At 40.2% G+C, this 25,757-nt stretch overlaps 1 protein-coding gene across 1 annotated transcript in view; it reads right to left on the bottom strand.

The window, feature by feature from the left end:
• Positions 1–25,757, bottom strand: part of P3H2 (prolyl 3-hydroxylase 2) — a 179,307-nt gene that overhangs the window by 153,220 nt on the left and 330 nt on the right. The window contains 1 exon segment of the mRNA XM_027775023.1: positions 25,420–25,757. This exon segment is cut by the window's right edge and continues 49 nt beyond it. Coding sequence (XP_027630824.1) covers positions 25,420–25,757 — 338 coding nt within the window.

Genomic DNA, 25,757 nt, shown 5'->3' with positions numbered 1-25,757 from the left:
CGACGCTCTCATCTTTTCCTTATTATAATCTTTGATTCCAAGAAGAAAAGTGGAACTGTGGCATAATCTAAAATAGTTTTCATTAATTCTAAGAATTCATAAACATGAGAACAGAGCAATGGCTCATCTCACAGACTACATAACCAGAATTGAGAATGAGCTGCTCTGGATAATTATCTCTGCTCTATTGATTAGAATTGTGGAGCTATGCACTACAAGGACACTAATCAGCAATCTATTCTAATACTGATGTTTTTGCTTCTACCCAGAAAAGCAAAATCTTGGAAATACCCTCGCATCTACATCCACCTCCCTTTTGACTTACAAGTAGGAAATACCAAGCTTCAAGGTACAGTTCCTAGTTATATTTCTTGAGCACTATGACTAACCTTGGAATTCTTGCAGAGGGCATTATTCGGGAAGTTATTTTCCATTTCTCTTGGATATGTGATATCCTTCAATTCTGTGATCCTGGATGCTGGTGACAACAAAAGCCATTCTAGACAGATTTTCCTGATTTATGAACCAGTGAACCAAATTTAGCAGTCAAATTTAACCCACTGATTCACATTTTCCCTGCAATTTCCATGGATCTTAGCTAAGCACAATTCCATAAGCACTGGGACAGTGATGACCTTGGAAAGGCTGACTCAGATTCACAACTCTGATGTAACAGTACGGTTGTGAGTATAACAGACTAACACTGAAGTTCTAGGTCCCTTTGAAATTCCACCCAACTGAAAATGGGCATTGATAAAGCTGAGATAAGAAAACATGCTGAGACCAGCAGATGGTGTAGCATTTTCTGGACTCCCACATGGCTGACCTTACTTCAAGGCCTAGACCCAGCGGCTTGAAAATCATGCAGGGCACATGTGCATATGTGCCCAAGATCCTGGGAGGAGTATGGAGGAGAAGAGTTTGACCTCTCACTTTCCCTCTCACTGTCTCTGTCTCCCTCTGGCAAGTCCATGAGCCTTAAGGCAACCAACCACCTCTTAAAAAAAAAAATCACTCAGTGTTTTCAAAAATTCATGGAAACTATATTATGAAAAAGCTATACATGGATTTCAAAAGGTTTTACACCAAAATAAACTCATATACTCATATTTTAACTCGTTTTCACAAACTTTTTGAAGTCCATTCACATATAGTACTTTATAATTTGTAAAGCATCTGACACAGAAAATACAAAGAAACATCTTTTGATGATTCTGAAAAGAAAGAATGAGTATACGAGTATGAGTCTGCCATATTTCCTCACTGGAAGGAAAAAGAGAGAGAGAGAGACTGACAGGTGTAAAATGATTGATCCAAAATCAAGCAGTTAGAATGGGAATGACCAGGACAATTATCCAGATTTCAAGACTGATTATCCATGACTAGGTCATTATGTCAAGGCAACTCTGCAATAGCCAGGCCAAATACAATCAATATCACAAGTCTGAAAACTTGCTAAAAGAATGGAGCCAGTGTTTACCAAGATTTGTTTTTATACCAAAATGACCTATGTCTCATGACCAGGATTGCCAGGTTGGCTAAGTACTTCCCATGCATTAACTCATGCAATTCTCATAATACTTGTAAGAAGTGCCCATTCTACAGGCAGCAAAATGGAGACTGACTATGTGTATTTTATATGCAAAACTTGAGTCTTAGATACATTAAATAATATGTCCAAAGTTATACAACTATACATAAGAATTTGAAGTTGAACTGTTTCTGAAAGTCAAATCATCTCAGTCTAAAAAATGAAGAATTACTCCTGACAATGTTAAGCAATGGGCCAATCTCTACAACTATGTGTATTTTATATGCAAAACCTGAGTCTTAGATACATTAAATAATATGTCCAAAGTTATACAACTATACATAAGAATTTGAAGTTGAACTGTTTCTGAAAGTCAAATCATCTCAGTCTAAAAAATGAAGAATTAACAATGTTAAGCAATGGGCCGATCTCTACACCTGAAAGAGTGAGACAATGTTCAACATTTTGCTTATGATTCCCCAAAATAAGGGAAAAATAAACCCAAAGCAAAAGTTTGAAAGCATAAACTTGAGTTCCAATTTCTCTTGAAACCCCTAGTGAGTGAAAGAAAAATTAAAAAAGGGCAACGTTCATGAGGGCATGTCAACATGAAAACAACAGAACAAAAGCAACTCATGATCCTAACTCTACAACAAATGAAAGGCAAGTCCATACAGCGCAAAAGGCAAGAACAACAAAACAAGTGTAACCATCTCTTTGAATGCCTTAGTTTAAAATCATGTAGTCTTTTGCCTGTTCGAGAGTGAAGCCCAGCACTGTATCTCAGTGCTTATTAAAACACAATCAGAATGTCTCCAAACAGATATTAAGAACCAGACGAACAGACCAAGGTCCGTACAACTATGATTTTCTTTAAACAAAATGGACAATTGAGAGTAGTATCCAGGGGCCACAACAGAGATTGAGAGGGTGTGGATTCCACCTCAGATGGAAAACACTTTAGGGGGTTCCATACTCAGCTGTGCGGTGGAGCTGGCTTCTGGCTAGAAACAGTATTCTCACACCTGACTCCTCCCGTGGTTGTCATAAATCAATGAGCATGGAAACCCAATAAGGCCAAAAGTTCTCCACATATTGAAGAGTGAGTTAAACAAATGGACTGCAACCATTTTAGCTTGGACATGCCACACACTGATTAGAAAAGATAAAAGACACACGAAGGCAGCATCATGAGGGCCTTGAAATAGAAATGTATTCATCTGTGGCTTTTATTACTCCACAGAGAACTTCAAATCTGAACAGACAACTGTGACATTTTGGCAAAAACACAGGCCTGGGAATCTGAAAACCTTTCTTGATCCCAGCTCTGCCAGGCTCTCTGTGTCTGACTGTACAAGCCACTGAACCTCAGTCTGCTCATAGCGTTTCCACAAGGAAGTGCAGATGTCTATGTTAATACACTTCACAAATTTTGAAACATGATGCAAACATGAAAGACAATTATCTTCATGCCCACTCTAAACCCCACCATTTGAAAACAAAGAGTCAGTTCAGAAAACTGAGCGCTGGAACACATTATCACATTACCACGCACTCACTGACGAGCTGCATGACTTGAAGAAAGGAGCTGCTCTCATTTTTCCAGCACTGATTCTTCCCATACACTCGATAATCAGAAGTAATGGTGCTGGCTTCTCTCATGAAAAGACCAACTTATCCCCACAAGCAAACAGGCTAGTCAACAAACAAATAATGATCATGCCTGTCATGACTTGAAAAGTCATGAGATCCCTACTTACTATACTGTGGGACCACCCCGACTTCCCTCATAGGTTCGTATTTCTCTTCTTTCTGCCTCATGGGACATGCTAAAAAGTCTCACTCGATTGCCCAAATTATACTATTGCTGGATTTCTCACAAACTGCTAGATAATCTCTGGGAGTTGATGTTCTCATAGGAATTCAAAACAAGAAGCTGCAAATATTCTAACCATTGGCCTTATCAAATAATTCCTGCTCCAAGTGTTGTTTTAAGCAACAGCTTCTGCTCCTTCCTCCCCACCCCCCAAGGATAAAGGCATGCATGTGTCTGGAATGTATTAAAGGAAGCCAGAGGCCTTCAAAATTTCAAGGATAAAAAGAAACCTCTACATATGCTTTCTTATGTTGTACTACCAATATCTGATCTACGTAAGCTCAAAAACATTTGAAAAAAATAGTTTAGGTCCTAGTATTAAGCTTTATGGCGAATATGAGTATTGCCATCCTTAAAGTAAAAATAAGCAATTTAATGTGATAGAAAAAAAAAACATTTTATTACTATAGTACAACTAATTTTTAAAAGTAGAACAATTTTATAAGCTATATGATTATCATATTAGACATGACCTTACTTTTACATTATATCTATACAGAACTTCAACATTTTGAAACTGCTTTCCTCAGTCCTACTGCAAACTCATTCCATAGATATAATAAATATTAGTAGTGGCTACTTTGTCAGAAGGAAAATGAGTTTCAAAAGAGTTTGTGAATTTTGCAGAGGCCCGTAGGATCAGCCTTACTGTCTTATAATGAGATTGTGTCCAATTTAGGGTCCAAAGGGTAGGGTTAATCTTATCCTATAAAATTAAAAATTAAGAGACGTCTGAAAATGACAATTGTCACAATTCTCCTTAGTTCATGTAAGTGAGACAGAATAGTAGACAATAGCCCATTAGAAAAATAATTATGGTAACACCGTTGACATCAGCAACCATTATTAGTCACTGAGTGCTCACTACCAGCCGCTGCTCTCTAAGTGTCTAACGAGTATTTACTAACGAAATCCTCAGGATATCAGTTCCACTCGCTCTCCTTCCACCACAAGGAAACAGAGGCACAGAGGCTTTCAATCACTTGCCCAGGTCAAAAAATGCGATCTCGTTTATTTTTCTAAATCAGTGTTTCTCAAAACACAGGAGAAATACTGATTATACATATGGTTATTCGTGATTTATTACATAGACTGTCAAGAGTTTCAGATTTAAATGTGATTTGGTCAGATGTATTTCATAAACTTGAAATGCAAGTTTAATTGTCATTTTCATAGCAATCCCATTAAGTTATTAATAATCGTGGCATTCTTAAGGTCACATAGCTCTGCTGAATTCTAGTGGGTGTTTCCTATTAGCAATCATTTCATTTTATCAAGGTGCATTTAATCTTGCTTACTTTATATTACTTACATAATGTCGTTTAGCTTTTCTAAATTTGCAATTTTAGTACCATTGCTATGTTTTATTAGAACTCTATTTAAAAAAAAAAAAAAGATACGTGGTTCCTAAGTGATTCACGAAAGTGCCTAAACACTAATAAAACATGATTGCAAAGACAGAAGAAAAAACTTCTGGCAAAATTCCATTTTTAAATAATATTGCAGGATATTCCACAATATAACATAATATGTAAGATGGGAAAGAATAATTACTATCACATGTTTAGGTATACCAGATATTGCTTGTGAGAGTTGGAAAAACCACTGAGAAAAATCATACATGGACAACATACATATTCAAGGGAGAAGTACAGAATAACTTTTCTATCTCTTGCAGTCTCTGTCTTTGTAACTGCCAAAGCACACGTGTGTTCATAAGAGAGAAACAGACAGGGAGAAAGCACCTCCCAATAGTGTGTGGTCACACGGCAGTCCCTTCTCTTCCCCATAATTCCATCCTGTCTGGATTATGGGCATGTACATACTCCCCAGGGTGTTTTTCAAGCCATCAGGGCAAGGATTCAAACCACAGTCAGCCCTGTGGAATCTGGCTCCCTTAACCACTACCTACAGGGCTGACACAACTTCTTTTTCTTTACTGCTAAAATCCCATGCATTATGAAAAAGACGTTGTTCTGCTTCAATGTACAATAGTGCCTAAATCAGAACATTGATGTAGTAGACCAAGGAATAAAAATGGATAACAGGATTGCTTTGTGTGTGTAGCAGTAAAAAGGTACATTTCAAGTAAGAAATATTTTCTGAATACCAATCTATAAACCTCTCTATTCATAAAGAAGAGCTGGCATTATATATCCTGATGTTGATTCAGAATTTCAGAAAACAGAGAAAATTTTGAATGAAACTGTATCTTAACCATTGGCAATATCATTTCAGAGAGGGTCTACAGAAACCTGTAGGAAGAACAAGATTTTTTCTAATACTAAAGTTAGGAAAGAGAGGTCATGAAGCTAGTTTTTGAATGGAATGATTAAACCAAAATATGCTTCAGGACAAAGATACTGCGTAGAGACCTTTTCTGTGATTGCAAAGGGTCTGCCCCATGACTTTCCTCTCCCGTATACCCAATATTTTGCATTGCCTAAGCCCAGCATGTTGCTGTGTAACTATCATAATTTTTAGTGCTGAGGGTAAGCTTCTAGGATTTATTAAGGCCAAACTAAAGAGTAAACAAGTACTGAGAGTTTCACAGTTTAGTAACATTGATGAATTTGTCACATTTGTATTTGTCATATTCTGCCAAATATGAGTATATATTAAGCCTGATAGAGACTTCCAAGATTAATGACCTCATTTTATAAACGAAGAAACTGAGGCCGGGAATGGATTAAATGTCTATAGGGCTGCATAAAGCCCTACAGAATTCATGACGTAGTTATAACTAGAGCCACATTTTCTTAACTCTTTATTATACTATTTACAAGGTGCACCACTTACTAACATGTTAATAATTCTTAAACTGACTTATAAAGTGGCATCTACATGAAAGAGCTAGCTTTTAAAAAACGTGATTAAGTGCACAGCATGGCATTTTTAAAATTATTTAGGTATTTCCAAATATCTTACTATGCACAGACTCAAAGGGACAAACCCATGTCCTAAGAGAAGTGAAAATTCAAAACCAACAGTCATGCATTGATTTTCTACTAAGTGTCAAGACTCCAACAGTGGTGCTAACCATTCGTGAATGCTTAGGGTCACAAATTCACACACACTAATCTGGAATTTAAAAGGTTTTGCTCAAGGGAATGTCACATTTATTCTGATCAAAGAGAAAGGAATTATTACTTGGGGTATTTTTTTTTTTCTTATTCCAAATCTTAAGTGAATTGGTTTTCCATATATAACGTATTAGGTAAAATTGTATCAGCTATTCTATTGGGAAAATGAACCAGAAAGATCAAATATTTATTCATTTATGAAGGGTTGAATCACAGAGGTCCAGAGTGGCCTCCTCAGCGGGCCTGTAAACTAGTGAAAAGGCAGTCTGGTGGCAAGGAGAGAAGTCCTGGGGCCTTTTCCCACTTCTAAACCTGAAGTAGAAAACAATGCTCCTGAGGGCTTGTCATGATCCACAGCACCACCCACCTGATCTCTTCAGACTGCTTTAGTACTGGGGACAGAAAGTTGAGCAGAGGTGTTTTGTTTTGTTTTGTTTTGTTTTGTTTTGTTTTCCCTTAGGGCACATGCGGTAAGTGAGATATCCCCCTAATCCTCCTCCCCAGGCATCACGTGGCAATTCCTTCTCCTCCATTCTCCTCTCGAGATTTCGAACACACATGCACAAGGCCCTGGCATGATGTTTAAGCCACCAGGTCCAGGACTCAAACTGCAATCAGCCAGGTGGGAGTCAGGAGTATAATTGCTACACCATCTGCTGCTCCTAGGCAGAGATTTTTATTAGAGATCAGAAAGGCTTTTGTGTAGCATTTTGTGATAAAGTATTAGTAACAAGGCTCTGCTAGAGTTCTGAAATAAAGTTCATTCCAAATTGTATTCATCTCATCATCATCGCTTAAAGATGATTTAGAGTCTGCATGAAGACTTGGGAATAAGATGCGGTAAACTAATTTCTCCGCAGACCTCCCCTTGGTACAATGAAATCTCTGGCAGTCATAATGCAGGAAGGCTCTGAAAGGTAAAAAGAAGATGGTGAACTGGCTCTAGACGTTGGCACTTGAAGAACAGGCATTGAATTTCCTGGGCTTCTTTCGGCCTCCTGTGTATCGCAGTTAGGTCTGAAGAACCCTGAAATCTGGATATGCCAACGGGCTTAGACACTCCCCTGCCACACCCCACCCCACCCCTCTCCACCCCTGCCCCAAAGGCACATAAGTATAGCAAGTATAGCGGCACAGAAACGTGTGTTTTTCAACTCCAGTCCAACAGCATAGGAGGGGAGGCATGGGGGCTGATTGGGGGAGAGCCCCTGAGCATTTTGGTGTCAGCTGGCTGAATAGAGACTGGACTTCCATTTACTCCCCACCTCCCCAGGGGTGGCAGAAGGTACTCCTCGCCCTAGCAATTAGAGGGAGGGAAGAATTTTGGAGAAGAGCTTAGCCAGATAAAGGAATTCTTTAAACATTTTTTAACAATTGTAATACAATAGGGGCCTGCGGATGGCATTGCAGTTACCTCACTGGACTCCCACATAGCTAAAAGCTGTTTGAGTCCCGGACCTGGTAGCTTGAAACTCACTCCAGGTGCATGTGTGTGGGTGCCCAAGATCCCAGGAGGAGAATGGAGGAGAAGGGACTGAGGCACGGCTATCCTCCCTGAGGGGTGATTTCTCACTTTCTCTCTCACTGTCTCTGTCTCTTTCTCTAGCGAGCACATGTGCCCAAAGGCAAAAACCTCTACAAAAGAAAAAAAAAAGAATTATACGACAATATCCTTTAGATATTCTGTAACAATATTTAATTTAAGGAATTGACTATCTTTAATTATTTCTAAATACAAAGTTCTGGGTAGACACCCTAGCAACCCACGTAAAAAACTGACTAGAATTAACTCTGGCAAATGGTTTGAGAACTGAACTGGTTGGCCTCTGGTCAGTACACAAATGAAGCAAATCAGAATAGGATTGCAAAGCCTCTATAAATAAAATTGTTTTTCCTTAGTACATTGTGATATGCTTGCTGAGAGAGGTGTACACACTTTCAGTTCTTAAGCATTGATCTTATAATTGGCTATACTAAGTTTAATTAATTTATTTACATTTTAAAGAATTATTTTACCTAACTTTATTTATCCATTTATTTATTTATCTTAATTTGACTGAAAGGGGGAGACGGGGGAGAGAGAGAGAGGAAGTGAGAAAGCAAGCCTCCAAATCCAGGACTCAAACCACAGTCAGGCACGTGGAAGTCCAGTATCCTTAACTGCCATGCCACCTGCTGGCCCCACTAAGTTTAATTTAAAACTCCCAGTGGAACTTTATAACTACAACTAAATCCATTTCGGGTGTTATCACAATGAAACTTGGGTCAGAAATCAGAGGATTGATGCCGCTCATATAGGTGAACATTGTTACTACTAAATATTCCATGGTGTGTGTTTCTACACGTATTTGAGGCCTTCGTATTTTCTAAATTTTTCTCATTTTGCATTATGAATTGAGTTGTCAGAAAATTCATAATGTATTTTTCAATACAAAATTGAAATTGCTCTGGCAATCTTGGAACCAGATTACATTAACCAAATTAAAAAGCAAATCGGGCAGGATGGTGGTACAGCGGTAGGAAAAAACACTCTGCAGAACTGACACACATGGGAAAGGTTCTGGGTTCATATCTGCAGACCTCCCAGAGTATGCTTGGCATGCACACCCACAGGAGTGATGGGTCGCAGCGTCAAAACCGTTAGGATTGCCGTCTCTCTCTGTATATATCACTCCATCTGTCTGTCAGGGAAAGAATAGATAAATAAACAAATAAAAAAAAGATAGAGAATGTAACACTTTTCTAATGAAAACTAGTGATCTAACCTGTGGATACGATACAAATTGTCATTTCATAAAATCATGTAGTCTTATTGTCTCCGGATTGGAAAATATGTTAAACCTTGTCTATTTCAACATTACTCTGGTGCTTGAACCATAAATGTGACCTCCCTGTTAGGTATTAATCCAGCTCATGTTTGAATGCCTTCTTCTAGGGCTTCTTATGTCTTAGCACAGCTGTTAGTGTCAGGAAAGTCTTCCATATATGAATCAAAATCTTGTTCTCCATAACTTCTGTCACTTAGTCCTAGTGCTTCAATTGGAATAAAGATAAAAAGCAATCATCTCGGGGCCGGCAGGTTGCATGGTGGCGAAGGTGCTTGACTCTCACATGGCTGACCACCATTTGAGTCCCAGACCTGGTGGCTTGCTTTCTCACCTTTCCTCTCTGTTTCTGGTCAAATTAAAAAGTAATCATAAATAAATAAATAAATAAATAAATAAACAAAAATTCTTAAAAAAATAATCATTTGAAATGATCTTTCTTAAATCTCTAAGAAGACGTTCTTGTTGGTCCTTTTCTTTATTAGTTTATTCAATTTTATTCTATTGGGTTGTCAAAAAAGTCATGATACTTTTTTTTTTTTTTTTTTTTTACTAGTTTTTGACTTAGGGTGCATGTGCTCTCAAAGACAGTGAAAAAGCAAGCAAGAAATCATCCCCCAGAGAAAATGGCCATGCCATAAGGTCTTCTTCATTCTCCTCCTTGGATCTTGGGCACCATCATACACACTCACAGAGTGTGTGGTTCAAGTCCCTAGGTTTGGGACTTGAACAGGAATTGGCCTTGTGGGAGTCCAGTGACATAAACACTATGCCGTCGGCTGGCCCCAAAGCCATCATGCATTTTCCGACATGAATTTTCCATCATGATTTCTGACAACCCAATGACTGTTTCTCATATGACTTGTTTTAGGGTCCTTTATTTATCTTCTCGGCCCTCTTTTCTTCTTTTTTTCTTTTTCTTTTTTCTTCTTGGTCCTCTTGACCATGGCCTAGTTGATCCTGTCCTCCTGAAGTGTCCCACAAATTAAATATTAGTATGACTCCCTTCCAAGTTTTACTCTGAAGTGATACAGTGATCAAAGGTGAAGACTAGCATCAGACACACTAGATGCACTTCCTTTCCTGAAACCTATTAATTTTTTCCTCTCCATTGCACTTTATAATCCATGAATAACTATCTCTTCCATCTTCTCTTCCCATGGTTAGGTCATTGGCTCACAGCACCAGTCCACAGAAGTACTTCAGAATCTCAGGCCAGCAGATGTAGAAGAGCTCTTACAAACTACCTGGCCAATGCGGCCCTTATCCAAATGGAGACCAGAGCTACAGGGAAACATTAGTGAAGGAATGCTCTGGAGACAGAACGTAATTGCTGGATAGCTAAATTAATAATTCTCTACTTGTTTATTCAAGTTATTCTCCCATTGACCTGATTGTAATGTAGAAGCAGTTTAATTTTTATTGTTTGTAATGAAGAGACATCTATTAGTTCCCAAATCTAGGCTATCTCCCATGGGTACTTGAGTGAGGTGGGGATGAGGCTTAATGGGGTTTAAAATTCCCAAGATGTGTTGGTCTGTGGGAAGATATTTCATCTATTAATATGAAACAGAGAAGGTTTGGAATGTGTTTGAACAGAGTCCATTAAAAGAAAAAAATACAAAGAAGAGGCCACAATCTCAAGGAAATTGTGAAATCAGAGGAAAGGAGAATGTAGTGGGGAAGAGTAAAAGGACATTTCTTAACAGAGTAAACACACAGTCCCGAGTTCCCAGTAAGACGATGATCTTGTTTAGCTGAGGGAGAGTAGGCTGGTAAATCTATACTCCAGTGTGTAAAGTATTGAACTTGAAGCCAGTAGCTCAAATTAAACAGTTCAAGGTCCTGTTATGTGTGTCCTCTAGTTTTCTGTATCTACTTTATATGTAATTATATTTTGTTTATCGTCATGTATTTGTCTAAATATTCTTCTGTCCTTCAACTCCCTTCATAAGTTCACCTTCTGACTAGACGCTATGATGCAAGAAACATTTGTTTCTGTTCCTTTTTAAACAACTCATGAGGGGACCAGTAATTGGTATAATGGCTATGTTGCTGGACTCCTAGGGAGCTGACCATGGTTCAAGTCCTGGACCCGGAGGCTTAAACTCTTGCTGGGCACGTGTGCGCACATACCCAAGATCCTAAAAGGAGAATGGAGGAGAAGGTATTGCAGTATGGCCATCCCCCCTGTAGAGGGGGGTGATTTCTTGCTTTTTGTCTCTCTGTCTCTCTCTGTCTTTCTGGCGAGTGCATGTGCTCTATAGCAAAAACCTCTCCCCCCCAAAAAACAAACAACCACCCAAACAAACAAAAACCTCATGAGAACTCTGTAAATATAACTATCCCCATTTTTCAATAGGAAACTCATGTTCACATAGGCAAGTTTTTCCAGTATAATGCAACCAATAAAAGATAAAACTTTTTTAACTATCCACTCGTTTGATGTCAAAACCCAAGCTGTGAGGGACCAGCAATTAGCGTAATGGCTATGTCGCTGGACTCCCACGTAGTCGACCGCGGTTCGAGTCCCAGACCCAGTGGCTTAAACTCACGCCAGGTGTGTGTGCGTGTGTGCCCAAAATCCCAAGAGGAGAATGGAGGAGAAGGGATTGCGGCGTGGCCATCCCCCCTGGGGGATGATTTCTCGCTTTCTATCTCTCTGTCTCTTTCTGTTTGTCTGGCAAGCGCATGCGCCCTATAGCAAAAGCCTCCAAAAAAAAAAATAAAGAGAATCTATATCTTATACGGCCAGCCCGTGGCAGCCCTATTAAGGTGGCTGGATCCTACATAGCCTACTGCATGGCTCAAGTCCCAGATCCATTGGCTTGAAAAGCATGCAAGGGGCAGGTGAGGGCGTGCCCAAAATCCCAAAAGGAGGAAGAAATGGAGGAAAAGGAATTGTCATGTGATCATCTCCCATGGCGGGTGTGTTTTTGCATTTTTTCCTCTCTCTTTATCTCTGTCTCTCTGCAATGAGCACACGCACTCTAGCAATTTTTTTAAAAAAGAAAAAAATCTATATCTCATAGTTATTGTGAGAATTTGATGAGAAAATTTATATAATATTTTAGCACAACATACCAATAGTCATTAAATAATACCTATTATTAGTAATTATAAAATATACTGCCTCAAAGCTATTGATAAATCCTAATGTGTGGTTCAAGTGATTTTTTAAGTCAGTTAAAGGATATGCCACTTTCAGTTTTTGTATAATCTGTTATGCAAATAACATGTACATGATAGAATTTTCAAAGCTTAACAATTGCCCTATATGACTATATGTTAGTCTGATTTTCATGCATACCCATAAAAGATCATTTTTATTATTTTAATAATTTCCTTGATTTTCTTTAATCATTTTATTTATTTTCACTTTGTGAGATTAAAAAATTCAATAAGCTATCTTGATAAAGTAGAATTATTTGACACGTTTTAGCTAATGAAGTGATAAAAGATTTTCTTCTTCTTGTTTTTCCACAGAACTGTTGTGTATCCAACTTGGTCAAATGGGGATTTTTGTTCCTCTCTTTTCACATTCCTCATTTTGTATACTTATCCTTCATAAATGACTTTCACAAACACTTCTTCATTTTATCCTTTCATCAACCGTGTGAGTTAGGTCATTTTTATTACTACCTTTTCACGAAGATAGAAACTAAAATATAAGGAGGGTGAGTAACTTGGAAAGTTACAAAAATTTTCAAATATTTTAAAGCAACTTAAATGGCAAAATGACATTTTCTCTAATAAACTTCAAAAGTCATTGAAACTACACAATTCATCTGAACTTAGCTTCAAGGTAATACATTTTATAAATATAATTATTAGTAAAATGCCTTGAAAGACATAATTTCATATATTACCATATACTTCTTTTTTAAAGCTTAGGATAGTACACATTTTTAGTTTATTTGTTTTTGCTGTAGGACTCATGTGCTCACCAGAGAGAGAAAGAGAGACAGAGAGAGTGGGAAAGTGAGAAATTACCCCCTGGAACCATGACCGCACCACAATGCCTTCTCCACCATTCTTCCCTTGGGATCTTGGACACACATGCACATGCACCCAGCGTGATTTCCAAGATGCTAGATCTAGGACTCAAACTGCAGAATCCGCCATATGCAGTTCAGCACCTTAAGCTCCATGCCACCTGCTGACCTAAACAGTATATATTCTTTTAAGAAAATAAGATCAATTAAATTTCTCATTAAAACCCCCTGCATTCTTGGTTAGATTCATTTTCTAAATTTTCCATTATCTCTGCGCCCAATGGTTTGTCTTTTTTAAATTCCTTTTTCCCATTAAATGTTAAACTTTACAATGACTTTAAAATGAAATTTCTTACAATTCACAAACCTTCATGCACTTTCCATATATAAGCCATTGCTTTGATACAAAATATCCTTGTACCACCACTGCGTAACCACGTAATACTTCTGTGTCTCATCTGAAAGATTATTCTCACAGCTCTAAGCACATTTTCTCTCTCCATGGCTGTAACTTGCTTGGAGGGAGCTGAAGTGTAACATTCATCTTCATATCTCCAGGACCTAACTGAGAAGGTTACACCTAAAGTAACTCAATAAAGTACGAAATTCGAATTGGGAAAGCGTTATAATTTAAAGCAAATTGACAGTTATCCATTTCTATTGGAAATCTCTGTTTTGTTGTTTTTTTTTTGTTTGTTTGCTTTGGTTTAGTGTTTGAAGGGGGATCATATTTTTTTTGGTAAATATTCAGTACTGTGCATTTGAATCTCCCCTTGAAAGGATCATTTATTTACTTATTTATTTCCCAGTAAGGAAACTGATTGGCTCTATCACCCTGGGCTTTTACCAAGGTAGAAGAGTTTCAGCAGATTATGGGCCTATGGGAACACAAGACTGATGAACACCAAGATCTGTGTCTGACTGACTGGTTTTATTAAACAGATATACAATAGCAGCCTGAGTGTACGACATCCACGTTCTGTTTTGTGTAGCGCCTTGCACACCAGAGACTATGACTGGAATTCAATGTGATCGTTCTTGTTTTCTTTATGTCATTTTTATTACTCTAATCTTCTTCCTTTATTTCTGTATTTCTGCTCCCCCCCCACCTCTATGCTATTTCTTCTTTGCTCTGACCTTTTATTTTTCTGGCTTCCTGTCTTCTACATAAATTGGCATTTCAGGGACCAGCAGATGGCATAATGGTTATGCCACTGAACTCCCACGTCATCAGCTACAGTTCAGGTCCCAGACCCAGCAGCTTAAAACTGACAATAGGCATGTATGCGTGTGTGCCTAAAATCCTGAGAAAATAATGGAGCAGAAAAGACTGCGTCATGGCCATAGCCCCTGGAGGGTGATTTCTCACTCTCTCTCTCTCTCTCTCTCTCTCTCTCTCTCTCGTAAGTACATACACCCTATAGCAAAAAATCTCCCTAAAAATAAATAAATTGGCATTTTTAAAATTTGAGTTGAGATGCTTGCTAAAAATATGCATGATAAAGAGTTAATGCCAAGAAAACTTAAGAGTTGCAATGAATTACTTTTAAATGTTTGGGTTTGGAGTTTTTCCAAGTGAATGAGAAAAACATTGATTCAGGAGTTTTGAGTTCACAATTAAGAGGTGTCTGTATTGCTAAAGCCACATTCCTATAACGTTAGGATAATAAGTAGGAAAAAGCCAGATCTTTCTACAAGCTGAGCTATTGCATCCAGGGAGGACCAGCTACGGGCAATAAGCCCAGTGCTTTGGGTCCTACAGAGAGAAGCTCTACTTCCATTGGATTTCCCTTCATAGAAGACGGCAATGTATAGCCAAACTTTCTCATAAATATCACGACTCCTCAGCGGGCAGGCTGTCATCTAGCACACAGGCCAAAAATTTAACTGCACTTCTCTGACCTTGAAGTCCAATCATCCTAAGTAGGACTAAGGGTTTAAATCACCGGTTCTCAATATGGAGCATCTTTAACCTCCAAAGGAAAGATTGCAATGTATGACCTTTTTCATTGGATAATGTTGGGTGGAGGTGGATCGTGTTGTTACTGGCATCCAGAGGTAAAGGTCAGGGATGCTGCTGACCATTCTAAAATGCCCAGAAGAGGCCACCATGACAAGGAATTAGTCCTTAGCCCAAAATATCAGGAGCTCAAAGTTGAGAAACTCAGGCATGAATGTCTACTGACCTGAAAACCTAAGGACTCCACTACGTAACTGAGCTCCCAGGAAGGCTGTAGAAACAATGACTGGCTGTGGAAGTCTCTGCCCCTGATGGCATATATAAATGCCATGTGTTAGAATCAAATGTTTTTATTGATAATTCTGACATCAATATAAAAATTATTTTCAAGAAATAGCTTTTGCTTCCGTGAGGACATCATCTGTGTGGTCTACTAGAATGGTCTTCGATACTATAATTTGAGATCATTTTTGAAAACAGAAAAATCAGGAACCAGCAGTTAGCGTAATGACTATGTCGCTGGACTCCCACGTAGTCGACCACGGTTCGCGTCCCGGACCTGGTGGCTTAAAACTCACACCGGGCACGTGTGCGTGCGTGCCCAAGATCCCGAGAGGAGAATGGAGGAGAAGGGATTGTGGCGTGACCATCCCCCCTGGGGGAAGATTTCTCGCTTTCTGTCTCTATGTCTCTCTCTGTCTGTCTGACGAGCGCATGCGCCCTATAGTGAAAATCTCTTAAAAAAAATTTAAAAAAAAAAAACAGAAAAATCTAGGTGGCACTTATTTATGTATTTATTTAATCTACCACTTAATTAATTAGCTAATTTATTAATTTTGCCCTTCATTTATTTAATTTGCATTCATTGGAGAGAGACAATGAGAGAGGGAAAGTGAGAAAGCACTCCCAGAGGGACGGCCATGCCACAGTCCCTTCTCTTCTACTCTTCCTTCAGGATTTGGGGCATGCAAACACACGTGCCTAGCATGTTTTTCATGCTGCCTGGTCTAGGACTCGAACTGTACAGTTAGCCATGTGTGATCCTGCCACCTTAACCATCACGCCATTGACTGGCACCAGCCAATTCTAGTTTTAAGGTAGCTCTCTGCCTGAGCCTTAATTGTGTTGTTCATTCCTCCATGTAAACCTATTGATTTTAGCAGAGATAAAAATTTAACATGCAAGCAAGAAGGATCAATCAAAATTGGCTCAGTTAACTTTTCTGTGCTTCAAAGTTTACCAGTTTCTTTGTTTTGTATTCTTTTATCATATTATATCTTTGGCTTTTATCTATTTCTTTCCGGGGTCCCAGTACAATGGCACTGGAATCTCCAGCAGTATTCTGTCACTGCATAAAAAAGGATTCTGTTACTTACACATAATTAATTCCAGCAGGATCATTCTGATAGCCTTGAACTTCTGGAAATTTGACATGCTGGAACTCCCTCTTTTTGGCCCTGATGCCTTCATTTCCTTTCCAAAGATTCTTTGCCCCATTCATTTTCATCAGGCTTATTGGGGACAGTACTGACCCAGGTTCTCATTTTCGTCTTGTTCCCAGCAGTAGGCAGAATGACAGTATAAGAAATAACATTGTGCAAAACAACGACAACTTTTCTTTTCAGGATTTCTTTTGTAAAACAAATTATGTCAATGGCATGCTATATGTTTCCTTTCAAATTTGTTGAAAGGAAAGACCATATTTTCAATATGGGTCTTAAAAATAGCAATCAAAGGCAATGTTACAGAGGTGGTAGTTACGATTTTTGTATTCTAATCCTGGTTCTCATTAAATTGCTGAGTAAACTGGGCATTTAAATTCTCTTTGGGATTTATTTTCCATCCTGAAATGGAATGGATAGAATATATATTGTTTCAGAGAGATTTTTGCTATAGGGCACACTGAAGAGATAGAGATAGAGAAAGTGAGAAATCACCCCCCAAGGAGGACAGCCATGCCGCAATCCCTTCTCTTCCATTCTCCTCTCAGGATTTTGGGCAAGCATGCACACACACCCCTGGCGTGACTTTTAAGCTGCCAGGTCTGGGTCACAAATTGCTGTCGGCCACATGGTAATCTGGTGCCTTAATCAATACACTACCTGCTGGCCCCAGAGATGGATGATACATTAATGTTCCATAAACATGGCAATGTGTAGCTCCAGAAAGATGGGGAGACAGAAAGTGGGGGAAAGGAATCTTTGTCCAAGAAGAAGGGCTCTACATTATATACTCTACAGAGGTGACACGGTAGCTTTCATCTCTGTACCAAAATCCCAAAATGGAAACTAGCATCACACCCTCTAGAAAAGCCCATGTTGAGCAGCACTTTCTTTATGAAACCTATTCCTGGTTCTCCCTATTCCACACTCAGATGTGACCTTGCCTTTTTATGAACTTTCATTCAGAAAAGAACCCTAAATCATCTAATTAACTCGCTACCTGATGCACTGGTTTTCAGCATAAACAAGTTCCTTGACAGCTCTGTCTCAGGGCCAAAGAGCAGAAGAAACCTAAATAATTATTAAGCTGGTCTAGCCAGTTGAATTTACAGAAAGTCATAGAAGCAGCTCAGAGAGAACAAGAAACTTGTTGAAGTGGTTAGTATGCTTGGGGTTAAGTTACTTTAGCATTAATAAGCTATCTAAGAGCATGATACAAATAATACTCTAGGGGCCAGCAGGTGGCATGTGGTTAAGGCACTGGACCCCCACAAGGACAACCACAATCCGAGTCCCAGACCTGGCAGCTTGAAACTCACGCTAGGCACATGTGCATACCCAAAATCCTGAGAGGAAAATGGGGGAGAAGGGATTGAGGTGTGGTCATCCTCCTGGGTGGTGACTTTTCACTTTCTCTCTGTCTCTCTGGCAAGTGCACACACCCTATAGCAAAAATCCTTCCAAAATAATAATAACAGTACTCTAATTTGTATTGTGGTTGACATGTTCTCTTATGGGCTTTGTATTATAACCATGAGCCATTGTGAAGCTGCTACACTGGATATGAACCAAATGAGAGTAGGGACCCTGTTTTTGTGTCTGTAGGGACCCTGTTTTGTGTCTGTAGGGACCCTGTTTTTGTGTCTGTAGGGACCCTGTTTTTGTGTCTGTAGGGACCCTGTTTTAGTGAGTGCCTTTTACGATGGCAATCACACACAGGTGGGAGGAATCAAAGTTCTAGAATCGAATCCTGACTCTTTCACCTAACTGCACTAAATTTGACCATTCAATTCTCTTTTGGACTTTATTTTCTCATCTCTAAAATAGCATGGTTGGCACACTTAAATTCCATGAATGTGACAGGTGGCATTTCTATAAGATGGAGAGCTGGAAGAGAATATCTTCTATCGACACATGCTCAAGTCTAGCGAAACACATATGGAGATAAGAAACAACAACAAAGAAGAGTTTTGAAGAAGTAAATAATTACAACTGTTTATCGAAGCAAGTAGGAAACTCTATGGGTTTCATTTTCCTAGAGCCAAAAACCCAACTTTGTCTCTACCAGTATCATCTTTTCTCTTTCTCCATTGATCCCCTCAACCCTTTCCTTTTCAGATGTCCTTTGCTGTGTAGACCATTAACTGTCCTATGTAGGAGTGAGGGGAAAGTGGTCAAGTAAGTACAGAAAACCATAAAGAAAGGAGTGTGTGCAAGAAAAATTGACTTCTTCCAATGACAGTCTGCAGTCCTCCCCAGTACGAAAATCAGAATATCACCACCACAACAGTAGGCAAATCACTCAGGAGGCTGAATCCAGATCCTCTGCTTTTATTTCTTTTTTTAAATGTCTGGGCCACTTGGAAAATGACATCAGATTTGATGGAAATTGCACAGCCAGAAAGTCAGAGAGCAGGAAAGGAGGGATGAATAAAAAGACAGAAAAACAAATTACAGGAAAAAATAACTGAATAAGAAAAAAAAGATAGAAGTTACTTTTCCTAATGAGAAATGTAAAAATTTCCTCCAGACGCTTCGCTAAATGATGTGTGTTTCATGTGCGTGAAAATGCAGGGTGGAGGGGGCAGTCCAGGCAGATGTACCCGTGTCTGCTCTGTCTCAGACAGCTGGGTCTACAGCAGGCCTCAGCTGTTCACTACTCACTGCCCTGCCACCCCCGACCCCCGCCTCCCAGGAGGGAGCCTTGCCCATGACGGGGAGTCTGAAAGAGCCCTGGACTATAAATTAGAATATCTACATTCTGGACCCAGCTCCACTTCCTGGCTCTTTTTGATATGCCATGAAAGCACTGAGGCAAGTGTCACTATCTGTCACGTGACAAGAATAGACTTCTTCATGATCTTTGAGGACCCTTCAAGCTACAGCTTTTTTATAGTCCCAGTAATTACTGTCCCTACCCTCCTTACTAGATCACATTGCTCAAAAAAATTGTAATTCCTCCCTCTCACTGCTACTTCTCTGCCCCAAACCAACGAAGATACTCTCTTGAAGTCCCTTCTAGCCCTAAAATCTGTGATCTAAGAAATTCAGTTTATTCAGCTCCTTAACAATATATTATGCCCACTCCAGTGAGCTCCCATTTTTAGTGAACATGCCCACCTTTTAGAATTTATCAAGTTTCATCCATGAAAAAGTTTATATTTTATCAAACATTTCCAAACAAATTCTAAACAACTATCCCTTTGAAGTTATTAGGGAGCAAATGATATTAGTGACAGAGCCATCTGATTCTCGGAGATGGGATTTGGAAAGAGAGACAACCAGTTTACTGCTTTCCTTTATGAAAGCCTGAAAAAGGAATCCCCGAGTCTCCAGGATGAGATAGGGGAAAATGTGTCAGCAGTTGCTACTCTATTCTAGTTGAATTTTAAGACTCTGCGGCACTTATTATTTGTAAGGGCAATGAATGGCTCCTAAATAAGTGACTAGACCTTCAAATGGACATTATTCTGTGAGGAAACAATAGAGATTCTAACTCTTCAGCACACAGGACCTAAGTACTGGCTAGACAAAGAATCTCCCACCTATCCTTCCTAGGAGCGAGAGCTAAACACAGTGACTGCTGTGTTTTGATGATTCACGTAGAAAAAGAAGTTCAACTGTGTGTGTGTGTGTGTGTGTGTGAGAGAGACAGAGAGAGAGCAAGAGACTGACAGAGAAAAGTCACATCTCCTAAAGAAGTCATTAGAACAATTTCAGAACAGTTATTTCAAAAGGACATAAAATCAACCTCTTATTTAAAATACGTGGGGGACAAAATACACCTATTCTATGTAAAAAAAAAAAAAGGGGGGGGGAGTTAAATACAGTATTCAGGAAGATTTTTATCTAAACTAGCAGGATCTATGTGATGCAGTTGATGCTTAAGTTTTCCATTTCTTTTGCAAAGCATTCGTTCTAGAAAGAGAAAGTGGTTGATAATGCAGAATAAGAGTGAAGAAAGTCCTCGAGTTTTCTTTCTTTCTCTTTTCTAAAAACCACTAATAAAATAGATTATGCCCAAGATACAGGGAGTTTAAGGAGAAGACTCCAGGAAAGAAAGAGTTGCCCTGCACCGCCCTCCTCCCCCCACCCAGCCCAGTAATCTTAAGAAGGAAAACAAAGGTCAAAAGGTACAGAGCACCAGCGCAGAAACATGCTGGGGCAAGCTGGGTTTAAGCAAAATAAAAATAAACATCACTTTTCTTTTTTTTTTTTTTTTCCCTTAAATGGCTGGGAACACTAGGGAAAAAAAAAAAAAAAAGATACTGTCAAAACTTCCCTGATTGTAAAGGGTACAGAGAAGAAAGTATTTTAACATTTGCTTACATTTCACAAAGGTACTTTAAGCGGATAAAATCTGTCAAGGATTTTCAGAAGCACGGTATTAAATAATGATAATTAAGTTACAAAAAATAAAAAAGGAAAGTGGAAAGGGGTTGAAGTGTGCCACATTAGCTGGAACTGGCTAATAAAAAGTCCACCATTCTGTTAACTTTCTCTTCCAACTGACCAGCCAGGAAACCATACAAATAATCTAAGAACACCTCCTGCCACCACAGAAAACCTTTTCTTAACAATATTTCATACACCTGCAGCCAAGTTACTCATTCCACAACTGTATCCTGAACATCTACTGCAACCACCCTGTGTTCTAGGTATGTAAGGGTTGCTAATGACCCAACTCAGACCTACGGAACCAAAGTCACTAACTTTAAATCAATTTTAATGTCCTAGATGTTTAATAATCACCATCCATCTAATAATCATCCATATATGGGAATACTTTAAGAGATACAAAACTAGATAAGATAATTTTTTTATTTCAAAGAGCTCATATAAATGATAACAAATATAATTTTTTTTTTTTTACCCAAAGTTTAAAATGAAAAATGGTACAAGGGAAACATCCTTTGGCGTGGTACTCAGAAAAGGGAGAAATGGGCCAGCTAGGGAGGTACATCAGCAGTGCAACCCAACGTGCAGTGCTGGAAGCCCCATATGCTAAAGATCAGAGTTCGGTTCCTACATTCATGTTGAGTGAGCTTCTGCCCGACCATGGTCCTTCCATCCTGAAACAGCATGGAAGAGAGAAGAGACAGACCACACCATTAGGCCCTAAAGGGTGCTGTCTCTCTCTCCCTCGAAATAAATATTTTTTAAAATAATGATTTAATTAATTTAATTAATTATTATCAGCTTTTAATTTGCTAAGGCCATGTGTGATCACCAGAGAGAGACAAAGAGAGAGGGAAAGTGAGAATGCAAGCCACCAGGTCCTGTACTCAAAGCGCTTTTGGCCACGTGGGAGTCCAGCACCCCAACCATCATGCCACCTGCTGGTCCCAATAAAAATAGTGTTTTAATTTTTTTTAGGGGAGAAATTATTAACCGGGAGTTATGGAGAGAGTAAAGGAGGGCCTCACAGGAAATACACCTATTTGTGTTAGTATACTTATGCTTTGGACATGAAAAGAAGTAGGAGGAAAACCCTACTATTATCACAAATAAAAAAGTGAAACACATCTCTCGTGTTAATGGAGAATCCAGCCCTGTTCTGAGCATTTTATACTAGCCATCCTTAAATGTAATCTAAACCAAGCAAGTCCTATTAATTTGCCACTTTGCAGAGGAGGAAACTAAAACTGGGCAAGCTTTTGTACTATGCCCACAGCTACCTGGCTGGAGTTTGGAGAATCAACACTGAATCCCAGACCTGTCCTGTTCCAGGGCCTACATGCCTCCCAAGAAAGAATGAACAAAGCCAAGAGATGAAGCAGTGTCAGGGTCAGACATAAGACAAAGCCCCCATTTCTCCCTTTAACTGAAGGGTGGCAGAGCTGGGAGAGCTGGAACTGGAAAGTTAAAGAAAAGCCAGGCTATGGACACTGTATGAAATTATTTGGGCTTTATATGGTAGCAAGCAGAAACCACCAGAGTTTCCTGAGCATAGAGTGTTATAGCAAAAACTGTATCTTAGGTTTTAGGCTATGAATCATGAATAATATCTTACAATCTGAAATGATAAAAATCAAAGTTGAAGAGTCTCATCCTGCCTTTAAACAAAGAAGTGTGGCTAGAATCCAGAAGAATGACTGCCTAGAGTTGTCCAGACAAATTCTCCACATGCCAGGCCTTGAGGAAGATTCAACAGAGCACGTCTGAAGATAAACGCAGTGAGTGGCTGGTGCCCAGGCAAGGATCTGCTCATCGCTGGAGCTGTCCAAATTTGCCCTAAGAGTAGCCCTGGGGAATGTCGCATTCTCTGGGACCTAAAGCAACCATGTGGGGCAGTGGACACTGCACAGGCATGGGACCAGTTATCAACAGAGTTCAGACTCTAGACTCCGGCCTGTGCTCATTTCAGAGGATTTTGTTCTGCCACTGACTTTGTGACAGGGAGTAAGCTCTTTCCAGGTCCAGATCTACCCTTCCACATCTGTGAAACGAGAAGTGGAATTCAACGTGTTTCAGGTTTCACAGTTCCCAATCCTCCTTGACCTCCACCTACCAGCTGAAGGGATCTACTTCGATTGTTGGCTCATTAGCTAGGATTCGGGAGAGAAGCAACAATCTCCTGAGAGTTTCTGCAGTTTTCAAACTTCCTAGCTAAGAACAACAGTACTTTCTAACTTCCATGCAGCCTTCCAGTCCTCACTGAATTTGGCCTGGCCCAGGATTATCCTTTTAAGGGTAAACTGATGTCAAGGGTACATCAACAATTCAGGGAACCATGGTCATATCCAAGGACATGCGGGGAGCTCCCCACCCTGTCTTCCAGAGAAGGCATACCCCAGAGTCCAGTCCAGATCTGGTCAAAGCCTGGGGTTATTCTTTTATTAGAGAGTTTTGTTATAGTCCCAAAAGATGGTGTGTGTGCGTGCGTGTGTGTGTGTGTGTGTGTCCAGGCAAACACCAAAATTGTAGAGTTCCCAAGAGGAGCATGAGAGGGAGAGAAAGATCATGATGTATCTTTCAGACATTCACAAACTCCAACCATCAGAAATGAATTTCCAACAGGGTAAACAAAAAAAATCTTTTCCCCTCAAGAGGTTATCGATGATGTAAACCCAAGAAACTCTGCTTGCTTAAAATGGACGTGAAATCAGAAAAAGAATCAAGACCTGTACTGCTCTCAGGAAAACACTGTTGGTGGAACAGAAATTAACATATGAAGTCACTCATTTTGGAAAGGATTTCTTAAACTTCACTTGTTCATCAGACAACACCCAGTAGTTCCCCCGCAGAGATGTCCGTGGGTAACTTGTTTCTGTAATCAACTCACTGCTGAAATTGGAGGCATGTTCAGCTGATGGCTTCACCTTCTTTGACCTTCAACCAGAGGACAGGAGTGAGAGAGACTTATACTTTCGGACATGCCTTAGCAAATCCATCAAGAGACGGAGGCAGGTAGAAAACAGGTCCTGGAAAGGATTTAGAATTTCTTTTCATTTCTTGTCCAAGATACTATGGTTGTCGGGAAAGTCATGACACATTTTTTGCATAGGAAACGTAGGAAAGTATGTCATGACTTTCCTGACAACCTATTAGTTGTGTGAACTTCAGTACGTTAACCATAGCACATTACGTTAGCCTCAGTTGGGACTTTGTAAAACTTCCCTGTTAGTTGTGAATCCAAGAGAACGATGGGGATGAGCTACAAAAGACACCTAGATGTCTGAACACGGTAGAAAGTTGCATCTCAGAAATACACTTTTGAGCACTGGCTGGCATGACCGACCAACCCCAGAACTGTCACTTCTCAAAGAGGGGTAGAAGAGACACTGATATGTCCCCCTAAAAACCAGAAGAGGGGAGAAAGAGTGCAAATTCAGACCAAGCTCAGTATGTGGGGGTGGGAAACTCATTCTAAATGGCTTCTGCTGAAGCATCCAGATAGATGTTCAAAATTAATGCATGTGAAAAACCTGCTGGTGTTATATCGGATACCTCCTGACACCAACGTCAAGTAAGTTGAGCACACAAAGCCAAAACTACTGCAGAAGGAGAGTACTAGGCATGATGTTCAGTAGCCCGGTCCAATGTGTACCTCCTAGAACTGGAAGCCCTCCATCAAAGAAGAAGAAGACCGCAACCTTGGGTGGGCACTTGGTGAGGCTGCCTGGCACTGCTTCACTTCCTGCAGGCACGCGTCTCTTTAACCTTTAACCTCTATCTACTGTTTTGTAATTGAAGGAGGAGAAATTTCTTTTGGAACACGTGTATTGTTAACATCACTAGTTTGAGGATGCTTTCTTTTAAACTAGAGAGAAAAGGTGTGGACTGCAGTATAGAAGCAAAGAAAGAGCGGATACAGAAGAGACATGGAAAGGCGGTCACAACAAAAAACGGACAGAAGAGAACGTGTTCTAGACCCAGCTCTGTCAAAGCCTCGCGAATTAGTGCTGAGTGAGTACTTTAAATACCATCCATCATCCACCGGTAACGTTCTCAGTAAAGCCCTGAGAAGGAGCTTGAGAGAGAGAGGAGAGAAAGGCCGTGCGCAAGTTCATCCAGCGTTGATTACAGAAATCTGCTACCAGACACCTCCTAGAGTCACAGACAGGAGAAATACATAAAGTGTTAGGAGACCCATCCGAAAGACTGAAGGCGCCGCGATCGCAAGATGGCAAGAGCCCAGGGAGGACCCCGGAGAGCATCCGAGAGCCACACGGGGCGTCAGGTTTGCAAAAGCGCGCTCGGGTACCTTGATGTAGGCCCGCTGCAGGTAGTTGTAAGGCACCCTACGCTGGAAGTCGCTCCGCACATCTTCGCTGACGCGGTGGCGGGACGCGGGTCCCCCGAGGCGCTGCGTCTCACAGCTGCGGTAGCAGCGCGCCCGCTGCAGCAACGAGCGGAAGAAGGGCAGCTCGGCCCCGGGGCCGGAGCAGGGGGGCGCGAGCGGCCGGCGCACTGCGCAGTGGCGGGCACAGCGCGCGCGGATCTCCCGCAGACGCCGGTGGCTGCGCAGCGCCGCTTCCAAGTCGCGCACCGCCTGCTCGTAGTCCCCTCTGTAGTAGGCAGCCCCGCCGCCGGCGGAGAGGA

The sequence above is a fragment of the Tupaia chinensis genome, unplaced genomic scaffold, assembly GCF_000334495.1.
Source record: "Tupaia chinensis unplaced genomic scaffold, TupChi_1.0 Scaffold000515_1, whole genome shotgun sequence".
Taxonomy (NCBI): domain Eukaryota; kingdom Metazoa; phylum Chordata; class Mammalia; order Scandentia; family Tupaiidae; genus Tupaia; species Tupaia belangeri.
Note: the sequence above shows the minus strand (reverse complement) of the source record. Positions and strands in the feature narration are given on the sequence as shown.